Source organism: Pelophylax lessonae (assembly GCF_965119305.1).
Source record: "Pelophylax lessonae genome assembly, chromosome: 6".
NCBI lineage: Eukaryota > Metazoa > Chordata > Amphibia > Anura > Ranidae > Pelophylax > Pelophylax lessonae.
In genome coordinates, this window is record NC_138773.1 from 222,840,838 (window position 1) to 222,861,874 (window position 21,037).

Genomic DNA, 21,037 nt, shown 5'->3' on the forward strand with positions numbered 1-21,037 from the left:
CAGGGCACTTTCACCCCCTTCCTGCTCAGACCAATTTTCAGCTTTTAGCGCTGTTGCATTTTGAATGACAATTGCGCTGTCATGCAACACTGTACCTAAACCAAATTTATGTCTTTTTTTCCCTACAAATAGAGCTTTGTTTTGGTGGTATTTGATCACTGCAAGGTCTTTTCTTTTTTGCTACACAAATAAAAAAATACTGAAAAGTTTGAAAAAAGAAAAAAACATTTTTTTGTTTATGTTATAAAATGTTGTAAATAGATATGTTTTTTCATGCACTGATGAGCGCTGATGAGGTCACACTGACAGGCACTGATGGGGTGGCACTAATATGCAGCACTGATGGTCATTGATAGGCGGCACTGATGGGCACTGATATGTGGCACTGATAGGTAGCACTGATGTGTAGCATTGGTGGGCACTGATAGGTGGCACTGGTGGGCACTGATAGATGGCACTGATGGACACTGATAGGCGGCACTGATGGGCACTGATGGGCACTGATAGGTGGCACCTATTGGCACTGATGGGCAATAATGGTCACTGGTGGGCGACACTGATAGATTGCAATGATGGGCACTGATGGGCAGCACTGATATATGGCAATGATGGGGAGGGCACGGAAAGGGTCCCTAAAAACCTGATTGCCATCCCTGGTGGCCATGGGTGGGCATCCCTGGTGGTCATGGGTAGACATCCCTGGTGGCCATGGGTGGGTAATCCCTGGTGGCTCTAGTGGCACCCCCCAAGGGTCTGCACTGGTAATCAATGCTCTGATTACCAGCACAGAACCCCCCCCCCCCCCGTCAGGAGAGAAGCAGATTGGCTCTCCTCTACTCGTGCCTGTCAGGCACAAACTAAGGAAAGCCGATCAACGGCTCTTCCTAATTACTATGTGACCAGCTGTGATTGGAAACTACATCAGTAGGCTCTTTACCGAGATCGGAGATGGGGTGTGTCAGAGTGACACACCGCAGAACCGATCGCCGCTCTGCGCGCCCCCCAAGGGTGCGCAGAGCACTGTATCCTGCTGGACATCATATGACAGCCAGTCAGCATAATACAACCACTTTGCCGCCGTCAATCCGCTATAGGGCAGGCGGCAAGTGGTTAAGTAACCCCATTGTTAACCCTATAGCAGAAATGTATTGAAATTAAATGTATTTGCTGTCCAGCCAACAAAAAGTAAGGCTAGCTTTATATGGGGCAATGTTTAGACTTTCAACGAAGCGCTTTGTTATATTTGTACTACATGTTCATTAGTGAGTTATTGGAAAGGCTACACAAGTTGCAATTTTTTTTCAACAACATTAAAATTTTTTGGACTGGCGTACCCATAAGAATCTCAAATATCCCTACCATGATCAAGCCCAAAGGTAAGAGCCTCAACATCTGTCACAATCACTTGTGGCTGAAATTATATATATTTACACATCCTTCTCATTTACTGTTTAGTGGTCTCATTAGTACCAAAGATAAGGTAAATATGTTGCAGTAGGGTCATCCCTGATTGCTAAGAGCATTGGTGTGTGCAGCCTATTGCATTAGGGTGTGCACCCCAGAGCACAAACACACATGTGTGTATATCAACAGAGCAGTGAACAGTGTCAGTAGGGCAGTGGACGTTGTCAGTAGAGCAGAGATTGGTGTATTTTTCTACTTTTTTTTTTTACTTTATTTTTTTTTAATTATAGGAGCCCCGTTGGGGGGCTTTGGTGAAATGTCAAAGTCTAAACAGACCCCTGATGTCTCACTTTTGGAACAGAGAAAGGACCTGAGGACAGAGATTCCCCACTCCCTTTCTCTGCAGCCTCAGCTGCGCTGGACAGTGAATGAATAGGAAGTGCTCTGTGCTGAGTGGCTTCCTGTTCATTTACAAACTGAAGCATAATTACCACAGTTTACTATGCTTAGTTAAGAATGAACACAGGAGCGATTGGTACAGATCTCTCACTGTTTCTTATTCAGAAAAGGAAAGGGGCTGGTAAATTAAATATTTATTGACCCCTTCCTCTGCTCTCCATCCTGAAATATCTCCTGCAGCAGCCAATAGGAGAGGAGAGGAAGGAAGCTGGAAGAACAGCAGGGGGGAGACAGGGGGCACCAGAAAGCAGGGGGAATCAGCACCTCATGGGGTAAATAGGGTGTGCCCAGACACACCTGGAATAGCCTGTGCGCACGCCTATGGCTAAGAGCTATGATGGAGCTTGAATGGAGCAATAGGTTTACTTTACACAACCATATTAATACTGATCAACTCACAGTGTGCTCAGCTGGACACTCATTTCATTTTCAAAGACTTGCCATAGGCTGCTCAGAAATGATGTTATTATTGCTGGTGAACTGGTAGCTGTCTGGGTGAAATTAGCTGCTGTAGACAACAGGTTGCTCATGTACTGCAGAAGTGTAATATACTGACAGGGCATATAGCAGTATGACAGTGAGTTGTTTGAGCCTTCCAATCCACAGATTATACCGGACAGGTATTGGAGTTGGTACATCTACAAGAAACAACAGTGTTATGTTTGGTATACAACAACTGCATACGTATTATGTACTGCCTATTACCATTGTTTTGTACCTTAATCTAAGAAAAAAGGCAGAATTATTTTGGGAACAAATATATGTTGATTTAAAGAAACAGAAATTACTTGCATTGAAAAGAATTTTGAAATAGCTTGTTACAAGTTCCTCATATCAGATGTCCAGAACTTTGATTAGACAGTAAAAAATAACACATACATAACACATCATCCCATTGCAGCAGAGATAGAACGGAATTGATTTAGCGTAGATAAAATAATCACCTTTGCTGAGTTTATTTGCCTGTAAACATAAAGCACATAATGGGGTTGATTTTGTTTACTGAAACTGGAGAGTGCAACATCTGATGCAGCTGAGCATGGTAGCCAATCAGCTTCTAACTTCAGCTTGTTTAATTAAGCTTTGACAAAAAAAACCTTAAAGCTGATTGGTTTCTATGCAGAGCTGCATCAGATTTTGCACTCTCCTGTTTTAGTAAATCAACCCCACAGTATTGTGAACTTAATTAAAGTATATGTAAACTCACGCCTTGTAAAAAAAAAAAAAAAAAAACATTCAGTTTAAATAGAAATGAAAGGCAAAACATTTATGTATACATATAAAAAAATTATAAATACCTTTCTCCCCTTTTATATAAGTGATCACATACCGTCTGTTCTTCATACAGAGCACAGGGAGGAGAAATAGCAGCACACTTGTCTTCCCAGTAAATGGCTGTACAGAGAGGTGCATGTCAGCACAAGCCTGATCATTGGATTAGCTCCCAGCACAGCCAGAACACTAATCATGCTGTGCTTCCATGCCTTGTGTGGTCATTTTTCACTTTCAATAATTTTTATTGATGATTTTACAATTAACATACAAAACTGAACAAGAAAACAAGACTGTCAAAGTTCCTTCGAGCAATCACAGTAGAACATAGTAAAACCCAGATTTGCCACGCAGGGCGCATTACAAGAGTTCTAAACCAGATTAAACCTAGGCTCAACAAGCGTCATGTCTAAGGCCCATCAAGAGGGATCGAGAAGGGCCAGAGTTGCCACACCCAGTCCAGCCACCCCAACTGGGAACTACCTGTGGCATGGGCCAGGGGCAACCCAACCCCAATCTAAGCGCTCCCAGGACACAGCCTGTATCATTCACATCTATGGCAGCGCCACTGCGTGGGATAAGATCAAACGGTCTACCACTGGAGAAGGCTGCAGAGTACAGGTGAGACAGAGTGGGGGGGGGGGGGGAGACAAGGAGAAGGGAGGGTAAAAAGGGAGGAGAAAAGAAGAAGAAGAAGAAGAAGAAAGGAGGTTAAGGAAGATAAGGAATAGACAACAACAAACGCAATGAAGCCACACCTCACACCTTGTAATGGGATTCAAACCCATTTTTCCATATTTCCCATGTAACTGCCATCTTACCAAAGTTACCGTTAGCTGAAGCAAACGTGAGTTTGTAGGTGGCGTGCATTTGCACAATATTAGTGACTTCGGCTAGTTTTGTGGGGTTAGGGTCCTTCCAGTGCCTGACTAGGGAAAGACGAGCTGCTAACAGAATGTGTGTAAGGACCGTATGGAAGTGGTAGGGGATTTGGTCAATACCCAAGCAGCACAAGGCCATGTCTGGGGAACCCGGGACTGAAAAGCCCAGCACCTGCATCATTAACCCAAAGGTCTCCTTTCAAAAGCTAGTCAGTTGGGTGCAAGAGTGTGGTCAGTTTTTAATAGGAAAGCAGAGAGACTGGCAAGAACACCAGCGATTTCACTTAAAGGAAGCAATTAGAAGAGAACAGGATACCTTTACATACAAGTACATGGTACAGCAGACACATATCAGGAATATGTAGGTTTACATATTCTTTAAAGAAGTACTCCAGCCAATTTTAGCAAAATAAAAATATAAAAGTACAATTGTTATCTTAGATATTCAGCTTCAAACCAGTGATTTCCCTTGCAGTATTATTTCCTTTGCCACTAGATGTCCTCAACCCACTTTTCAGAGCACAGGTCATTCTGGACCCACCCTAGACTGTTATTGGCAGTGAAAGGGGAAGCAGCAGAGGGATGAGCTCATCTCTCTGTCCCTTTGCTGCCGCATCCAAGCAGCATGCTTTTAGTCAGTATATGCTTCTTGTGATACCAATCAGCTTCTTCCTCTCACAAATACAAATGTAGACGCTTACATCGCTTGCATTAAAGACACATTTAATATTATATTAAAGCTTATCTTACCCCCAAAACAAAAATGTTATATATTGCAGCTTACAAATTCTTAGATGTGGTGGCTGCATTCATTTTCATCCAACCACCATAAAATAGAAGTGAACATGCTTGAAATTCAGCCTGGGTGGGAACAATGGCTGCCATTATAGATACAGTAGAGAAAAAAGCATAGCTGTTAATGGACAGGAAGTGTGTTATAACCAGGATTGCCAGGTTAAAATAAAGAGGAAAAAAGCCTGAAAAAAGAAAATTACTGCAGACACCAGGTCTAAGGATTGGAAGTTGCAATATATTACATTTTCATTTTTGGGTTTTAATACACTTTAAAGGTGAAGTTTGGGTTTGCAATTTTTCTATAGTTAGATTGGCTCAGCTTGGACCAATGTACAGTAAGTATGCATGTGCCATACCTGTGAGATCCCCATGGAAGCTGGAAATCACTGTTGTAGGCACCATTGCTATCACTGTAGTAACGGTGCCTACTAAAATGATTTTTAACGTCCACGGGGATCCCACAGGTATGGCACATAGGGGGAGATTTACTAAAACTGTAAAACTGGAATTCTCTGAATCTGGTGCAGCTTCAAACTTCGGCTTGTTCAATTAAGCTTGAACAATAAAACCTGGAAATGAATGGGTTTCTTTGCAGAGGAGCACCAGATTTTGCACTCTCCAATTTTAGTAAATTAGCCCTATAGTATATATACTTATATAGGTCCAAGCAGGGCCTATGTAAAAATTGCCATATCTAAACTTTATCTTTAATAATACTATGGTACTGTACATGTCTTTTAGATCTGCCTAGAGTTCAGCTTTAAAGAGTAACCCCACTTTTGTTGAGAAAAAAACAGTCCCCTCTAGGTGGTCAACATACATTTTAACAAACTTTGTTGCAGAGTTGTACCTGTTTCTGCTCTAAAGGAATAGCTATTTGTTAGATCATGTCTTGTGCAGGACTGACTCTGAATGGGTTTAGTTTTTCATTTCTGATCAGCTGATGCACCTGCAGGGGTCTAATGAGGAGGGTGGCAGGGTCTACATTGCAAGTGATTAACCCTTTAAGACCTCACCAAAACAAATTTTTATGTTGCAGAGGACACCTAAAATCTGGAGTGAAAAAACATTTGCGCCAAAGAATGAATTAACAAAAGAATAAATGTGTAGAATGGTTGGACTGCTGCTGCTACAACCCACAGTGGTGTATAGTGAACATGATGTAATATAGATATTACTAGCAGCGCAATACCTCAATAGTGATATAGGAAGTTACCACCCCTAACACCTTTCCAGGTGGTGGGGAAGGGATGTATTACGTTATATGCTAACTGCATAAAATAAAACATGTGTATGGTATTGAAACAAGTTTTGATGTGTTGAACGTCAACTTATAGTGCATCAATAATAAATAAATATCAACTTAAAGTTCATAAATATTAAATTAATAATAATCATATGGTATCCATATATCCTAAAGCAATATTGCAAGTGCCTATATAAAGTGCATCAAAGTAAAATGATAAAGAGTGCAAAGGTAAGTGCTATTGGTATTCTTATGCAATCAGCAATAAAAAAGTGCATTCAGTGTCCATATACGGTGCATGTAAATAAATTGCTGGTATGTACAAAAGTCTCTTCAAAGTGCTATAGTGGACTGATACCTATCCGTCTTCCAGTCACTATGGAGTGCGATTCAGAACAAAGGTGATGACACCCTCCGTGCTCGTGGAATATGATAGAAATGCACACACACCAGAAGGTGTTGACCTCCACTACCATACGGCAAAGGAGGTCAAGAAAGGCTTAGGACAATAGTCCAGATCTTTGTCTCGTCTGTCCTTGCCCGAGTGGTCCTGGATAGTTCTAAGGATAGGTGTGGGGACACAAAAATCGGACTCCTCATGGTGTAGTAGATATAAAAATTTCCAAAGTTTATTAGAAAATTTGCATAATAAAAATGTTGGTCGTACAGTGGAAGAATGCAAAGGAAAAAACCTCAATAAAACACACCACCAGGGAGTAATGGGGAACTGGCTCTCTCAGCCGAACACAGCTTGCCGCTGCTCTGAGCTTTCTGGTGTGTGAGCGGCTTGCGCTCCAATGCAGGTACCAAAACAAAGCTACATGCGTTTCGTCATCATGTATGACGTCTTCAGAAGCTAATAAACTTTGGAAATTTTTTATATCTACTACACCATGAGGAGTCCGAATTTTGTGTCCCCACACACCTATCCTTAGGACTATCCAAGACCACCCAGGCACGGACAGCTGAGACAAAGATCTTGACTATTTTCCTAAGCCTTTCTTGACCTCCTTTGCCGTACGGTAGTGGAGTCAACACCTTCTGGTAAGTGTGAATTTCTATCATATTCCATGAGCACGGAGGGTGTCACCACCTTTGTTCTGAATCACACTCCATAGTGACTGGAAGACAGATAAGGATCAGTCCACTATAGCACTTTGAAGAGACTTTTGTACATACCAGCAATTTATTTACATGCACCGTATATGGACACTGAATGCACTTTTTTATTGCTGATTGCACTGCATACGAATACCAATAGCACTTACCTTTGCACTCTTTATCGTTACTTTGATGCACTTTATATGGGCACTTGCAATATTGTTTTATGATATATGGATACCATATGATTATTATTAATTTAATATTGATGCACTTTAAGTTGATATTTATGTATTATTGATGCACTATAAGTTGATGTTCTACAAATCTCAACTTGTTTCAATATCATACACATGTTATTTTACGCAGTTAGCATATCATGTAAGACATCCCTGCCCCACCACCTGGAAAGGTGTTAGGGGTGGTAACTTCCTATATCACTATTGAGGTATTGTGCTGCTAGTAATATTTATATTACATAATTTTCACACCTAAAATTAGACTTGTATCTTAACTTCAGACTTCTGGGAAAATCAGTGAGCCAATCACACAAGCAGGAAATGACATCTCTGGGGATGTTCCATGCACCAACAGTGTACAGATTACCTCCAGGTTGCTATATTACTTTGAATTTTACAGAAAATGGCAGCACAGCAGACTGATAAGGAAATATAACTTTTAATTATAATAAATTACAACATGGCTTGTGTTGCAATTGTATATGCTATTTATTTTTTTATTTGCAAATTACCCCTTAAATATATTGTTCCCAGCGTGCTTGTTGCAGAGGTGAACCACTCCTGCTTGTCCAAAGATATGTCATTCCCATCATACACCAATTATATAAATATAAACAGTATTCTAAAAAAATTTACGGCTATATATGATTAACCAAATAACATATTATTTGAGTCACATGATTTAGTTTGATGATATAATTCAAGACATTATTTAATTAACAGAAAGTAGAGATTTGTGGTCAAGGGGTAAAAACAAAATTGATAGTGAAACTGCTTTGCCTATCCCACCCTAAAAGTTTAAAGGAATGAGATGGATAACATTACTGACCCTAAATAAAGGTAATAGCTAATTCCTGTCTGAAAGAGTTATTGTTGTGTGACAGCATAATTCTCAGGTACTGTGAAGAGAATTATATACAGTACATGATGTGACATTGCTTTAGCTAACTTGCCTTTTGCTTGAGTAAGTCTGGAATCGCTGATGCATTTGCTGATTCATTGCTTTGAGTAAACAAATCCTTGGCCAGCTGAATTGCTTCTTCAAGGTGCCCTACAGAAGATAAGATGATTAATCAAGAACCCTTAACCACAAGGAAATCCATACTGAAATCCTTTCTTCAGCCCAGATTCTTAGATACTCAGTAAGTGCATTAATTGCACAAAAATCTATATCACATTATAGAATGCTGCTTAATTAGTGGCCTGCTTGCCTTGGTTATAAAAGCTATTTATTACATTTTAGTGCCAAGTTCAGTTAAACTTTCTAAAACAAATGGCTGAAAATGGCAAATATTGGTCACAAATGGATATTTTCTATACCGCTCAGATTGCTGGAGAGGTCTTGAGTCACATTCTTCAAGCAGTTCATTACAGTTCCATAAGGTTCTGTCAGTGGAGGAACTTGCACAGTAACTGTGAATTCTATCATACGGTTCAGAAGTCTGCAGCAGAAAAGAGTTGTGTTAATGTCATACAACCCTATGAAAAACAATTAATTACAGATTTTGCCATGTAAAAATACTAAGGTGCACTGTTTTGTATTAAGCCGTGTTTTTATTGTAGCATGAAAGAGCAAATACATAAAAGTTCTATGTTGTATGATGGAACTATGCAAATGATAATATTAATAAAAATAAAAATAATAGCATGGCCTCAATTATTAAAAATCAAGTGCATTCTTTCTGGTTGACACTAAAGCCTTGAATCCCTCATAGATTTTGTTTCCTAGGACTCCATCAACTATATCTTAGAACCTGAATTCCCAGCTATATGTGTTTGCCATACAAGGCATTTAGGAAGGGGATTACTCTTACTGCTAGATTTATTTTATATTCCAGATATTGGATTATGACCCCTCATTTAGCTTTATGATGACTGTGGTGGTTAGGCAAAGCTGGAAATTCTAGCTTGAAGACCACACTGCAGGGGCAGTCTAAGAATCCAGTAGGTACTTCAATCTATTGTCATCCAGCCATGTTATTTTTTGAACCTAGGTGGAATTTGAGGCAAATGGGCTTTATAAATGATTGTTCTACTAAAAGTAACTTACATAGATGTGCTTTTGTTATAATTAACCATCCCAAAAATAATACATTACATTGAATGCACACTAATATATTTGATATTATCTAAAGGAATTATGCAATTAGACAAATATGGGAGCTATCATTGCTGGCTTCTTTTTATATTTTCTCGATGCCTAGCTTTCATGTTGATCAAATAGTTTTGGTGTTTTTTAGTATCTTGCCTAGGTCAGAGACCTAGCTAGAGATAGCCAAGTAACTGGCATTTGCAAAAAAAGATCAGCACTGGTAGCCTAAATATTTTTCTTAGCAGTTGTTTGCTTTAATCTAGCCTTAGTGATCTAATAAGTGCAAGCAAAGCTGCAACTTGAAACACTTTTTTAGGAAATTGATCTATATGAGAGGCGATTACATGGTTATAATGAGATTCTTCAAGCATCAAAATTACTGTACATGTTATTGCAAGCACAGATTTCCTGACAATTTCTACAATTGAACACAACAGTACACTGCTTACAGTGCATATGCTAAATGCTTAAGAAAATAAAGGGCAAATATCATGGCAGATCATGCAGTTAAGGGGATTAGTCTAAGGACCTGTGCCAATGGTATTTTTTCACATCAGAACTGCTTTTCTCCACATACAAGACTCTAAGAAGGCAAACTTAGATTGAAGCAGACTTAAAATCAACTGATAGTCAGAAGGAGGTCAACTGCAGATCATGTTGCCGGTCAAAAACTTTGAATTATCCCAGAAGCCTTTTTAAATTAGCTTTGAAATGCAAGTTAAATGCACCTGAAAGTAAACTGCATTGGCCAATTGACACAAGCCCTAAGGCTACTCATACATATGATACTGCTTTTTATGTGGTACTCATTTTTTGGTAAAAGTTTTGGCTTATATTAGTGATATTTTTCAGGTAAATGTAACCAGAAAACTCAGTCTGTCGACTTAGAGAATTCTGTAACGAGAGATTTTTTTATCCAAAGAATCAGTCAAGCATTGACTGTGAGATGATTTAATGATAACTATACAAAAGGCCATTTTCTATCAATTTCAACCAAAATTAAGCTGATTGAAATCACACGATTCAATTTGCATTTTAACAACTGATTGAAATTGCTAGAAAATGGCATATGTAAGGTCAGCTTTAAGCATAGAATAACACTAGAACACAAAAGTATTGGACATGTAACAGGTTAAAAAGGTCTACTTACTGCTGAGTGATACCGGTGGCTGTACCTTGGTTGAATGTGCTGCTGGACAAATTAGCCACTAGGTCAGATAACATGGAAATTCCCTCTGAGTATGAAGTAGCATTGAGGGTTCTTGACAGCATAAGCAAAAGATCCCTTTCTGTAGCAAGTATCTGTCCCACTGTGATACTTTTTGTAAAACTAGGGATTATTTGATTTACAGGTATATTTTCTATCCAGTCCGCAATATAGGATTCATTACTAAATATCTTCAGTTCTTGGATAAAAAGTTTATAAACACCTCCAAGCATGATCTCCTGGGAAATATTTTGGGAGCTAATGGCATCAGAAACAAACAAGATGATCTTCTCTAAACCAGTAATGTAATTTACTATATCAGCTGATGTGTTGATTGCCAGGTATGGCAAAATGTTCTTAAATGTTTCTAGAGGTGAAATCCAGGTAGTTATGTTTTCAGGTTGTATATGAAAGCTATCACAGACCAGTAGACTGAAGTTAGAAAGTAATCCTTTATCCAGATATGTGTTTGTTGGATCAAAAGCTGTCCAGATAGAGTGAAAGACGTTGGCCACTGCACTTAGGGCAGAAGCACATTCTGATGTTGAGGACACAGTGTAATTTATTACTGGATAATTTTTCATTAAAGAAACAATTGCCTGATAAATCTGGATTGTTTTTATATCCAACCCACTGTCTATGAGTATAATTGCTTTTCTCAGTTGATCCAATGCAGCCAGGGAAACATCAATATTGGCAGCCGTCCAGTTCATGGCAAGAAGTTTATTTAAGATTTGCCATGATTCAAACCATCCTGGTTGAACAGTCATATTCACAGTTGCTGCAACTAGCTCATTAATGTATGCATCCAAAGATGAATTTATCGGGGCAAGAACATTGATGATCTTTGAGATTTGTGTCCACATCTGCTGCAAATCTGACATTTCTACGGGGGAACTATAATGGTCAATGAGAAACTGAATTAAAATGTGCATTGGGTTGGATTGGTTTAAAAACATTATATTTAGAATATTTAATAACTGAGTTTCCTGCTGAAATGTAGAATTGTGAACTGGCATGTTGTTACAGATAAAAGTCAGGCTATCATTCAGTGACTGGATGAGTGGTATTTGTAAACCTGATATCTTTGTTAAATCTGCCAGAATGCTTATGGAGAGCCTCATTGCTTGCATTAGGCATGCCAACTCTTCAGCCAGTGGATGCAAACTGTCTTTACTGCAGACATCATTGAAAACAGGAGAGCTCTTCAATGCCAGATAGATCATATCTCCTAGTGAGTGGTTACTGATTGAGCTAATTTCAGAACTGTTATAGATTAAATGCCAGTCACATGTTGTGTTCTCTAGTGTCAGGTTGGTTGTGGCATTTTTGAAAACTGTTTGCACAAGTATTTGTAGAACGTCCTGTGGGGAGCAGCTACCAGTATAAACTTGGGTCCAATTGCCCCCTAGGAATGGTTTCATAGCCATATAGAAGACATCCAGCAGCTCAGCTTCCATTGCAGAAATGTTTTGGAATGGTACCCAGTTCCAGTCACCCTGAACTAACATGTACGTAAAGTTGTATATTTCATAGATGGCTTCTTTTCCTATTGTCCCTTTTGCCTCAATTTCATTAAGGATCCTCATACCTTCCTTTACTATTGTGAGGATTTTCTCAGTGGTGATATTGCTGTAAAATTGGTATGCCAATTCAAGCCCCTGTACACCTTGTATGGTTTGTAGTACTTGATTAATGGATGATAGGATAAATGATATGTTGTTTCTGTTAATTTCTTGTAGTAGCAACAGAGCTATTTCAGCATCTTTTTGGATGCTCTGATTCATAAACAGATTTCTAATAAAAGAGATATTCATAAAACTCTGAATTTCTGTGCCAGTTTGCTGGATAAGACCTTGTATTGGCTTATCTGACATAGTTAAACTCAAAATGTTCAGCAGATCTGTTACAATGGAGGTTCTATTAAATGAGGTAATCAGTTCAGAAATGCTGATTAGCCATTTTTCAGTTGCATTAATTTGAATGATTGCTGTTGAACTATTGAACCCTTCAGACTTGCTTTTTGCCCAAAGTAGCAACCAATTGAGAGTATCCAACTGAAACTTTATGTTTTCCAGAATATTACTGATATTATGTTGTAACACATCAGTAAGGGAGTACATACTGATTTCAGAATCAACTTTTTGTATCACATCAAATAGAATGCTGATGGCTAGGTCTGTTGTATTCAAACTGAAGTTAAATATACCAATATCCTTTACGATTGTAACAGTATTGACCAGAGATGTGTTTATTGCTTGAAGTATTGGGTAGTGGTACTGAAGTGCTAGCATTGTGACATTATAGAGGTCATCAAGTTGTTGAGATGCTGACAAATTACTACTGAGTTGACTTAACCATTGTTCAGCAACAGAATAGATGATTCCTACATTTTCCTGAGTTGACTGTGCTAGTGGTACCAACTGAAGGAGATGTATAAGTTGAAATGTTACATTCAATTTGCACTCTATATCAGTTTGATTTGTACAAGTATAACTGTGGATTATATTTTCTGTTTGAAGAAGGAATTGTGTGATGTTGGTAGACGTTAGTACTTGGAGAATATTCTTCAGAGATGTAGATATTGTGTTATTTAGATTATCTTTCATTGTTGTGTTAAGTAGCAACTTCGTGAGCATAAGAATTTCTTCATAAAGGTTGGTTTGATTTGTAGAAGCATTCAACGAATACCCTGTTGCATATGACAGCACCAGAAACACTTTATTAATTACTGCAATCTGTGACTGGTTGTAGGATCCAAGCTGCAGAAGAAAGCTGTTTATTAGAGTTTCATTCTGTGTTATTAACTCCAGCTGTGTCACATCAGAGACAAACTTCTGTACTCCATCAATTAGTCCTGTACACATCATAGGTGTGGTACTACACACCTGCATGGATTGAATGAGGAGGAGAGTGGCATTGGCCACTTTTTCAAACCTGTCCCGTTCAGTTGGTTGTATGTACTGTGAAATTAATCCAACAAGCCAAGAAGACAGATTGTAGGTGTCTGTGCTTTCATTTAATAGAATATGTGAATGGAATAATGGTAATATTTCAGCAACAGCTTTACTGAGATCACTTGACTGTGTATTCATTGAACTTAGAAGATACTGTAAAAAGTTAAAAATAAATTTTGATGAATTTTGCATCTGGTTACTTACATCCATGTAAATGGGCAAGTACCTAGTAATAATGTTAGAAATATCCTGAATATTTATGGTGTTATTCAGCTGGGCCAAATCATTGAACATATTTAGTGCATTCAGATAGACTTTTATATTTGGGATGTTATTGGAAGCAATGACACTTTTTACCAGTTTGACTATTTGCAATATACGATCTGTTTGATTCAAAGAGGATAAAATATTGACTATTTTGTCTTGGTCAGTTGATATATCAAATTGGAATATTAATGTCTGCACAAATATTTCTAGCTCCCTGATTGTATCCTGATTAGTTACTTCAAGTAGGATTCTGGTCACATTCAGCACAGTTTGTAAAATCTCTGTCAGCTGTGCATTCTCTGTTTGTGGAAGGAAAGCTGTAAGAAGATCTTCCAATACTGTTTTCAGCGCAACTACTGATCCGTTGGGTGCAAGAAGGGTAAATGAATTACTTACAGATTCTATATCTTTTATTATAAGACTTATCTGTTGGTAATGATTCATAATCCACTGCCTTATAGTCTGCATGGTGTAGGCACCTGGGGATGTAACTGAAGCGCCTGTCTGATTTTCATGCTGAACCAATAACCAGTTTACTGTATCCAACTCCAGTCGTAAAATCTCCAAAACTTCAGTGAGGTTTAATTGTGACAAACTGGAAAGGATAAAGATGTTTAGTTTAGAAGTAACTGTTGTCATCTCAGAGAGCAGGTTCATGGCAAAATCCGACTCATTTAAATTTAAATTTAGTACACCCATATCCTGTAACGCTTGAACAATCCCTACAAGAGATGTGTTTATTACTTGCATTGTCGGCTGGTACTGAATCGCAAGAATTGTGACATTATAGAGATCGGTGAGCTGCTGATATATGGAAATGTTACTATTCAGTTGACTTAGCCATTGTTCTGCTACAGAAGATATAGCTGCCAGTTTAGTTAGTGTTGTCTCCTCCAGTGGCAATTTGTTCAAGAATTGTGTGAAATGAAATGTCATATTTAGTTTGCACTGTAATAGTTCTACATCAGAATTGATTCTACAATTGTAGGTGCGGAGCAGGTTTTCTGACTGAAGAAGAACTTGTGTGATGTTGGTCGATTTTAGCATTTTTATGATGTTCTGCAGGGATGTAATAGATGTGATGTTTATATTGTCCCCATTAGTTGCATTCAAAAACCATCTTGTCAATGTGAAAAATTCTTCAAAAATTCCACTTCCATTGTTAAAAAAATCATATGGAGATCCTGATGCCTGTGACAGCATCAGAAAAATGTTATTGATCAGTGTAATCTGTGACTGATTAAAGGATCCAAACTCTTCCAGAAGAGAACTGTTTACCAGAGTTTTGTTCTGGACCATTAACTCCAGTTTTGTCACATCAGATACAAACTTTTGTATGTCTTCAACAAATCTTGTGCAGGTCATTGGTGTAACACTGCATGTCTGTATGAGGAGCAGACTGGCATTAGCTGCTTGTTCAAATCTGTCCTTTTCTGATGGCGGTATGTACTGAGAGATCAGGTTGACAATCCTAGAAGCCAGATAACTAACATCAATGCTTCCATTCAAAAACATATTGGATTGGAAAAATGGTAGTATATCTACAACAACTTGGTTAAGGTTAGATTGTTTCTCTGTCAAATTATTAAGATACTGCCATAGATTAAGAATGACATGTAGATCTGCTTGTGTCTGGTTCATAGAGTCTGAAAAAATGGATAGGTATTTAGTAAAGATTGCTGAGAGATCTTGCATATTTGTTGTGTTATTCAGTTGGATCAAATCGTTATACATCTTCAGAGCATTTATGAACATTTTTCCATATTGCATGTCCTTACCTATGGCACCCTGGATAACGTTGGCTATTTTGAAAATAAAATCTGTCTCATTTAACCTAGAAAGGATATTAAAAAGTGTGGATGGATCATTTGATATACTGAACTGAAATACAGAAGCTTTCAAGCTGTTAATAAAAGTTTCAAGTCTTTTTAATGTATCCTGGCTAGTTATTTCTAGCAAGAGTTCTGTCACATTTAGTACAGTTTCTAAAGACTCTATTAGCTGAGCATCTTCAGTTTGTGGAGGAAACAGCGTCAGGAAATCTTCCACTATTGCTTTTAGTGCATCAATGGTTGTATTGGGGGATATGCTGTTAAAAGAACGAATTAAATCTTCCATGTCTTTTACTATTATGGTTAATTGCTGGTAGTTCTGTATAATCCATTGGGTTACTGTGTGCATTGTATAGGCTCCAGGAAAACTGGCTGAAGTTCCTGTCTGATTTTCTGCTTGAAGCAGTAGCCAGTTTATGGTGTCCAACTCCAATTTTATTATCTCTAATAGTTCACTAATATTCAACTGGGATGAATTGTAAACACTGTACACAATTTTGGATTCAACTTTTACCATCTCAGAGAGCAGGTTTACAGCAATATCATATCCAGGTAAACTTGTATTTAGTAGTAAACCCATGTCCTGTAGTATATGCACAAAATTCACCAATGAAGTGTTCATTGCTTGTAGTGTAGGATAGTACTGAAATGCTAAAACTGTGACGTTGTAGAGATCAATAAGCTGTTCATAAACTGAAGCATTGATATTAAGCTGGCTTAGCCATTGCTCTGCTATCGAAGTTATAATTGTTAAGTCTTCATGAGTTGATTGTGCCAAGGGCAGCAGATTCATGAGTTGAGTTAATTTAAAAGTCACATTAAGTTTGCACAATAGTGGGTCTGAATCAGTTTGGTTCATACATATATAGGCATGTAGAAGGTTTTCTGTCTGAAGAAGAATTTGTGTAACATTAGCAGAATTGAACACATCTACAATATCCTTTAGGGATGAAAGAGAAGTGATATTTAGATTATCCACTATTGTGGTGTTTAAGAGTAGATTTGTCAAAGCTGAAAACTCTTCAAAAAGTGCATTTCCATTTGTAGAATTATATGGATGTCCCAATGCATATGACAACACCAGAAATACTTCATTGATCATTTTAATCTGAGACTGGTTAAAAGATCCAAACTGTAGGAGGGAGTTATTTACTAAAGTTGCATTCTGTGTCGCCAGCTCCAACTGTATTAAATCAGACATGAACTTCTCTACTACTTCAGTAAGCCCAGTACAGGTCATGGGTGTAATATTACATTCCTGGATAGACTGGATGAGTTGGAGAGTAGCATTTGCTGCATTTTCTAATCTGGTCTTTTCCTCTGGTGGTGTTAACTGAGAAATAATCCCAACAAGCCATGAAGAGAGATTACGAACATCAATGCTTTCATTTAGCAGAAATTGGGATTTGAAAAGAGGCAGTAAATCTACAATTATTTTGCTGGTATCACTGATCTGTGTATTAGTTATATTAGTAAAATGTTGCCACAAATTGAGAATGGGCATTAGAGAAGTTTGTGTTTGGTTGCTTGTATCTAAGTAAATATGCAGATATTTAACTAGGATTGAAGAGAATTCTTGAATGTCAGTGCTGGTATTTATGTGGACAAATTCTCCGAACATTTCCAATGCACCCATAACCATCTTAAAGTACTTCATATTATCGTAAGTAGGTACAATCTGCATAATATTGCCAATGATATTCATGAAATCTGATTGATTTAGGGTATTTAGAAGATGTACCAGTATTGCAGATTCATTTGAGATGCTTTGTGGAATATTCATGATGGTCAGGCTGTTAATTAACGTTTCAAGTTCACTCAGAATTTTAGTCATGTTAACATACTGAAGACCCTCATCAAGTAAGAGTGAAATGTTCTTATTTTGTGCCAGTAAGATCTGAAATAGGTCATTTAGTACTATGTTCATGGCTTTTTCTATAGTATTAGTAGTCACATTTGACGGGGTTTCAGAAATGATCATATCAGTAATATTGAAGACAAGCTGTAGGAAATGTTCCAGTATGAAGGCATTCTCAGAGCTGGCGGAACCATTGGTAGGCCAAAGATGACTGATTGTAGAGATGATCACATTCTCCAAACCATTTTGTTTAAAGGAATCCCACACTTTATTCAGGAATCTAGAGAGAGAAGAGTAACCATGCTTATTATGTAGTGGTATACAGCCACTTAATTGCCTTTAATTGTAATATATTTAAGAAAAGCTTATTCATACATTTAAAGCAATCTAGCAGCTACTTGGGTACATTCCCAAACACTATGCCTTTAAGTAGTAGAGAAATATTAATTCTTCTTTAATCCAAACACTGCTCCACTTTGTATAGTAAAATGAATCACTCACCAGACATTTGTGGCCAATAGAGGCCTGCCAAGCCTTAAAATTAGAACCATGAAGGTATCCCCACTAAGCAGCAAGGCTGCCACTTATCACAGGATTTGAAAACCAGTGGAGATTATTGTAGAAGTGTTGCCTACTACAGTGATTTCCATTTTCCACTAGGGTCCCACAGGTATGACACATATATACTTAGATTGGTCCAAGCTGGATCAATGTAAATATGTAAAAATTACTATACCTGCATTTCAGCTTTTTTCTTCTTTTTTTTAATTTTTTCTCTTTATTAATGTATTTTTTTTGTTCATTTCCACTTATATATTACAAAAAATTTAATATGAATAACAAGTGTCTAATTCCTTCATCATCATAATCTTGTAACTGTACTTTTCTAGATAAAACAGTTAAACATGAGCAGAGGTCTTAGCTTGATATACTAGTCTCTCCAAGTAGCTAATTCTATAGCTAACCTTTTATATTTATATATAGTGTTAAAGTCTAAGTTTAATCACATAAATAAAAAATAAAAACTGAAATCAGCACAAGGGACATTACTTACTACTAATCCGTCCTGTCCTGCTTTTCTTGAAATCTTCATCCTCAGACCCACCCCTACCCCATGTTTGCCCTTTCTGTCAAGCTCTAATTATACTACAGCTTCTATTATTGAAATTTGATGTATGAATGAAGGAGGTGGACCTTTTAATCATCTGCCTGTCCTCCAATTATAGATAACATTATTTTTATAGTAAGCATAGTACAGCTTCTATGAGTTGAGGATCTGTGAGGAAAGGGTGGGTAAAGTTAGGCACACTTGATGAGTCTCTGTCACAGTTCCCTCAGATCTATTAACCCCCGCCCTACCAAAAGTTGGTGGGGGCAGTTGGAGGATGAAGATTTCAAGGAAAATAGAGACCAGCAGCATAAGGGACACAGCAAATTAAAGTGATAATAAAGGCTTATGTGTTTTTTGTAAATGTTAAACTTACCTGCGCTGTGAAATAGTTTTGCACAGAGCAGCCTCGATCCTCCTCTTCTTGGGTCTCCTGATTCCTCCCCCTTGCCGATTGCCCCAAAAGCAAGCCACTTGTTATAGGGGCACTCATGCATGCTCACTCCCCAGCTGCCTCTGTGTGTCTATAAGACACACAGAGCACTACTCGTCCCCCCCCACCCCCGCAGCCGGCAATACATTACAGCAGCGAGCAAGTTTTGATGACATTTTTTCCTTCAGAAATGTCAGTATTGCTGCAGGCTCCATACATCGTACAGATGCACCACTTTACAGGCAGACTAAGGGTCCCCCCAGGCACGATATTTAAAGGAATTTTTCATTGTTATTGTTTCACTTTAACTACTTGCCGACCGCCGCCTGACTATTTACGGCGGCGGTCAGCCCCTCCCAGACAAAGTGACCTACCGGTACGTCACTAGCCTGGGAACGAATAGGGGGCTCCCGCGCGCCGCCGGAGGCGCGCTCCCGCCCCCGCTCGTACCCGACGAAGCCGGCGCGTGTGACCGGCGGACCCAATGTCCGCCGGTCACTCGCAATCGTCGGGCAGAGAGGGAGAAAGGCAGGCGGCTAGTGTAAACAAAGCCGCCTGTCATTCTCCCCTGTGTAAAAACACAGATCACTCGGTCCTGCTATGTAGGACCGTTGATCTGTGCTATTACACCACTAGCCACATCCAATGACAGTTAGAAACACGCCCCTAGGGACACACTTAACCCCTCCCTCTCCAATAAAGTTAACCCCTTCCCTCCCAGTGTCATTTTTACAGTAACAGTGCATATGTATAGCACTGATTACTGTAGTAATGTCACTGGTACCCCCAAAAATGTCAAAAATGTCAGTTAAGGGTCCGATCTGTCCGCCGCAATGTCGCAGTACCGCAAAAAAACCCGCAGATCGCCGCCATTACGCGTTAAAAAAACAACAAAAATGACAAAAATCTTTCCCTTAGTTAGTAAACGCAATAACTTTTGCGCAAACCAATCAAAATATGCTTATTGTGATTTTTTTTACCAAACATAGGTAGCAGAAAACAAATTGGCCAAAAATTTAAAAAAAAATTGATTTTTACATTTTTTTTTGGGGGGGGGGGGGGAATTTCATATAAAAAAATGTGAAAAATATTGTTATTTTTGCAAAATTGTCGCTCTTTTTTTGTTTATAGCGCATGATCAAAAAATCGCACAGGTGATCAAATACCACCAAAAGAAAGCTCTGTTTGTGGGAAAAAAAGGACGTCAAATTAGTTTGGGTACAGTGTCGCATTATCGCGCAATTGTCCGTTAAAGTCACGCAGTGCCGAATCGCAAAATACCCCCTGGTCAGGAAGGGGGTAAAATCTTCCGGGGCTTAAGTGGTTAAGCATCATTAAAATAACTGCTCCTGTAAACACGATAATTAAAAAAAAAAATTTGTATTGATATATGTCCCCCAGGGCAGTACCCAGGTCCATATACACTTTTTATGGCAATAACTTGCATATAAGCCTTTAAAATGAGGACTTTTGATTTTTCATGTTCGTGTCTCATAGACTTTAATAGAGTTTGCATGTTCACTAGAACTTTTTCCCTGTTTGAGATGTTCTGGTGGGAACTGAACAAGGGGGTGTTCAGCCCATCATTATTCATTGCTAGTGGTACAAGCTGGGGGAGGATATACACATTTTTCGTGACCTTGTGAGTTCCCTCTTGCCTCCCAGGCTTTACCTGTGAAGGATGTATACTGTTGGAGTCCTCTAACCTCCCAGGTCTGCTGCCTAGGAAAGGGTGCATGTGCTTTGCGGTGCAGGTCTAGAACCTAAAGAGCCTGCACTAACATGCCGGGCGGTACAACCAGGAGGAGTGAGACTAAAACCAGGATGGAAGCCCTCATCCATACGGACTGTGATCATTTCTGTAGTCTGTGATTAGTTCTCTTTTG

At 38.6% G+C, this 21,037-nt stretch overlaps 1 protein-coding gene across 1 annotated transcript in view; it reads right to left on the reverse strand.

Annotated features, from left to right (window-relative positions):
- Window positions 1-21,037, reverse strand: part of ABCA12 (ATP binding cassette subfamily A member 12) — a 255,154-nt gene that overhangs the window by 117,878 nt on the left and 116,239 nt on the right. Inside the window, exons 14-17 of the mRNA XM_082262043.1 lie at window positions 10,640-17,890; window positions 8,718-8,839; window positions 8,351-8,448; window positions 2,263-2,501 (exon numbers count right to left, since the gene is read on the reverse strand). Of these exons, the coding sequence (XP_082118169.1) occupies window positions 2,263-2,501; window positions 8,351-8,448; window positions 8,718-8,839; window positions 10,640-17,890 (7,710 nt within the window). The remainder of the gene's footprint in view (window positions 1-2,262; window positions 2,502-8,350; window positions 8,449-8,717; window positions 8,840-10,639; window positions 17,891-21,037) is intronic.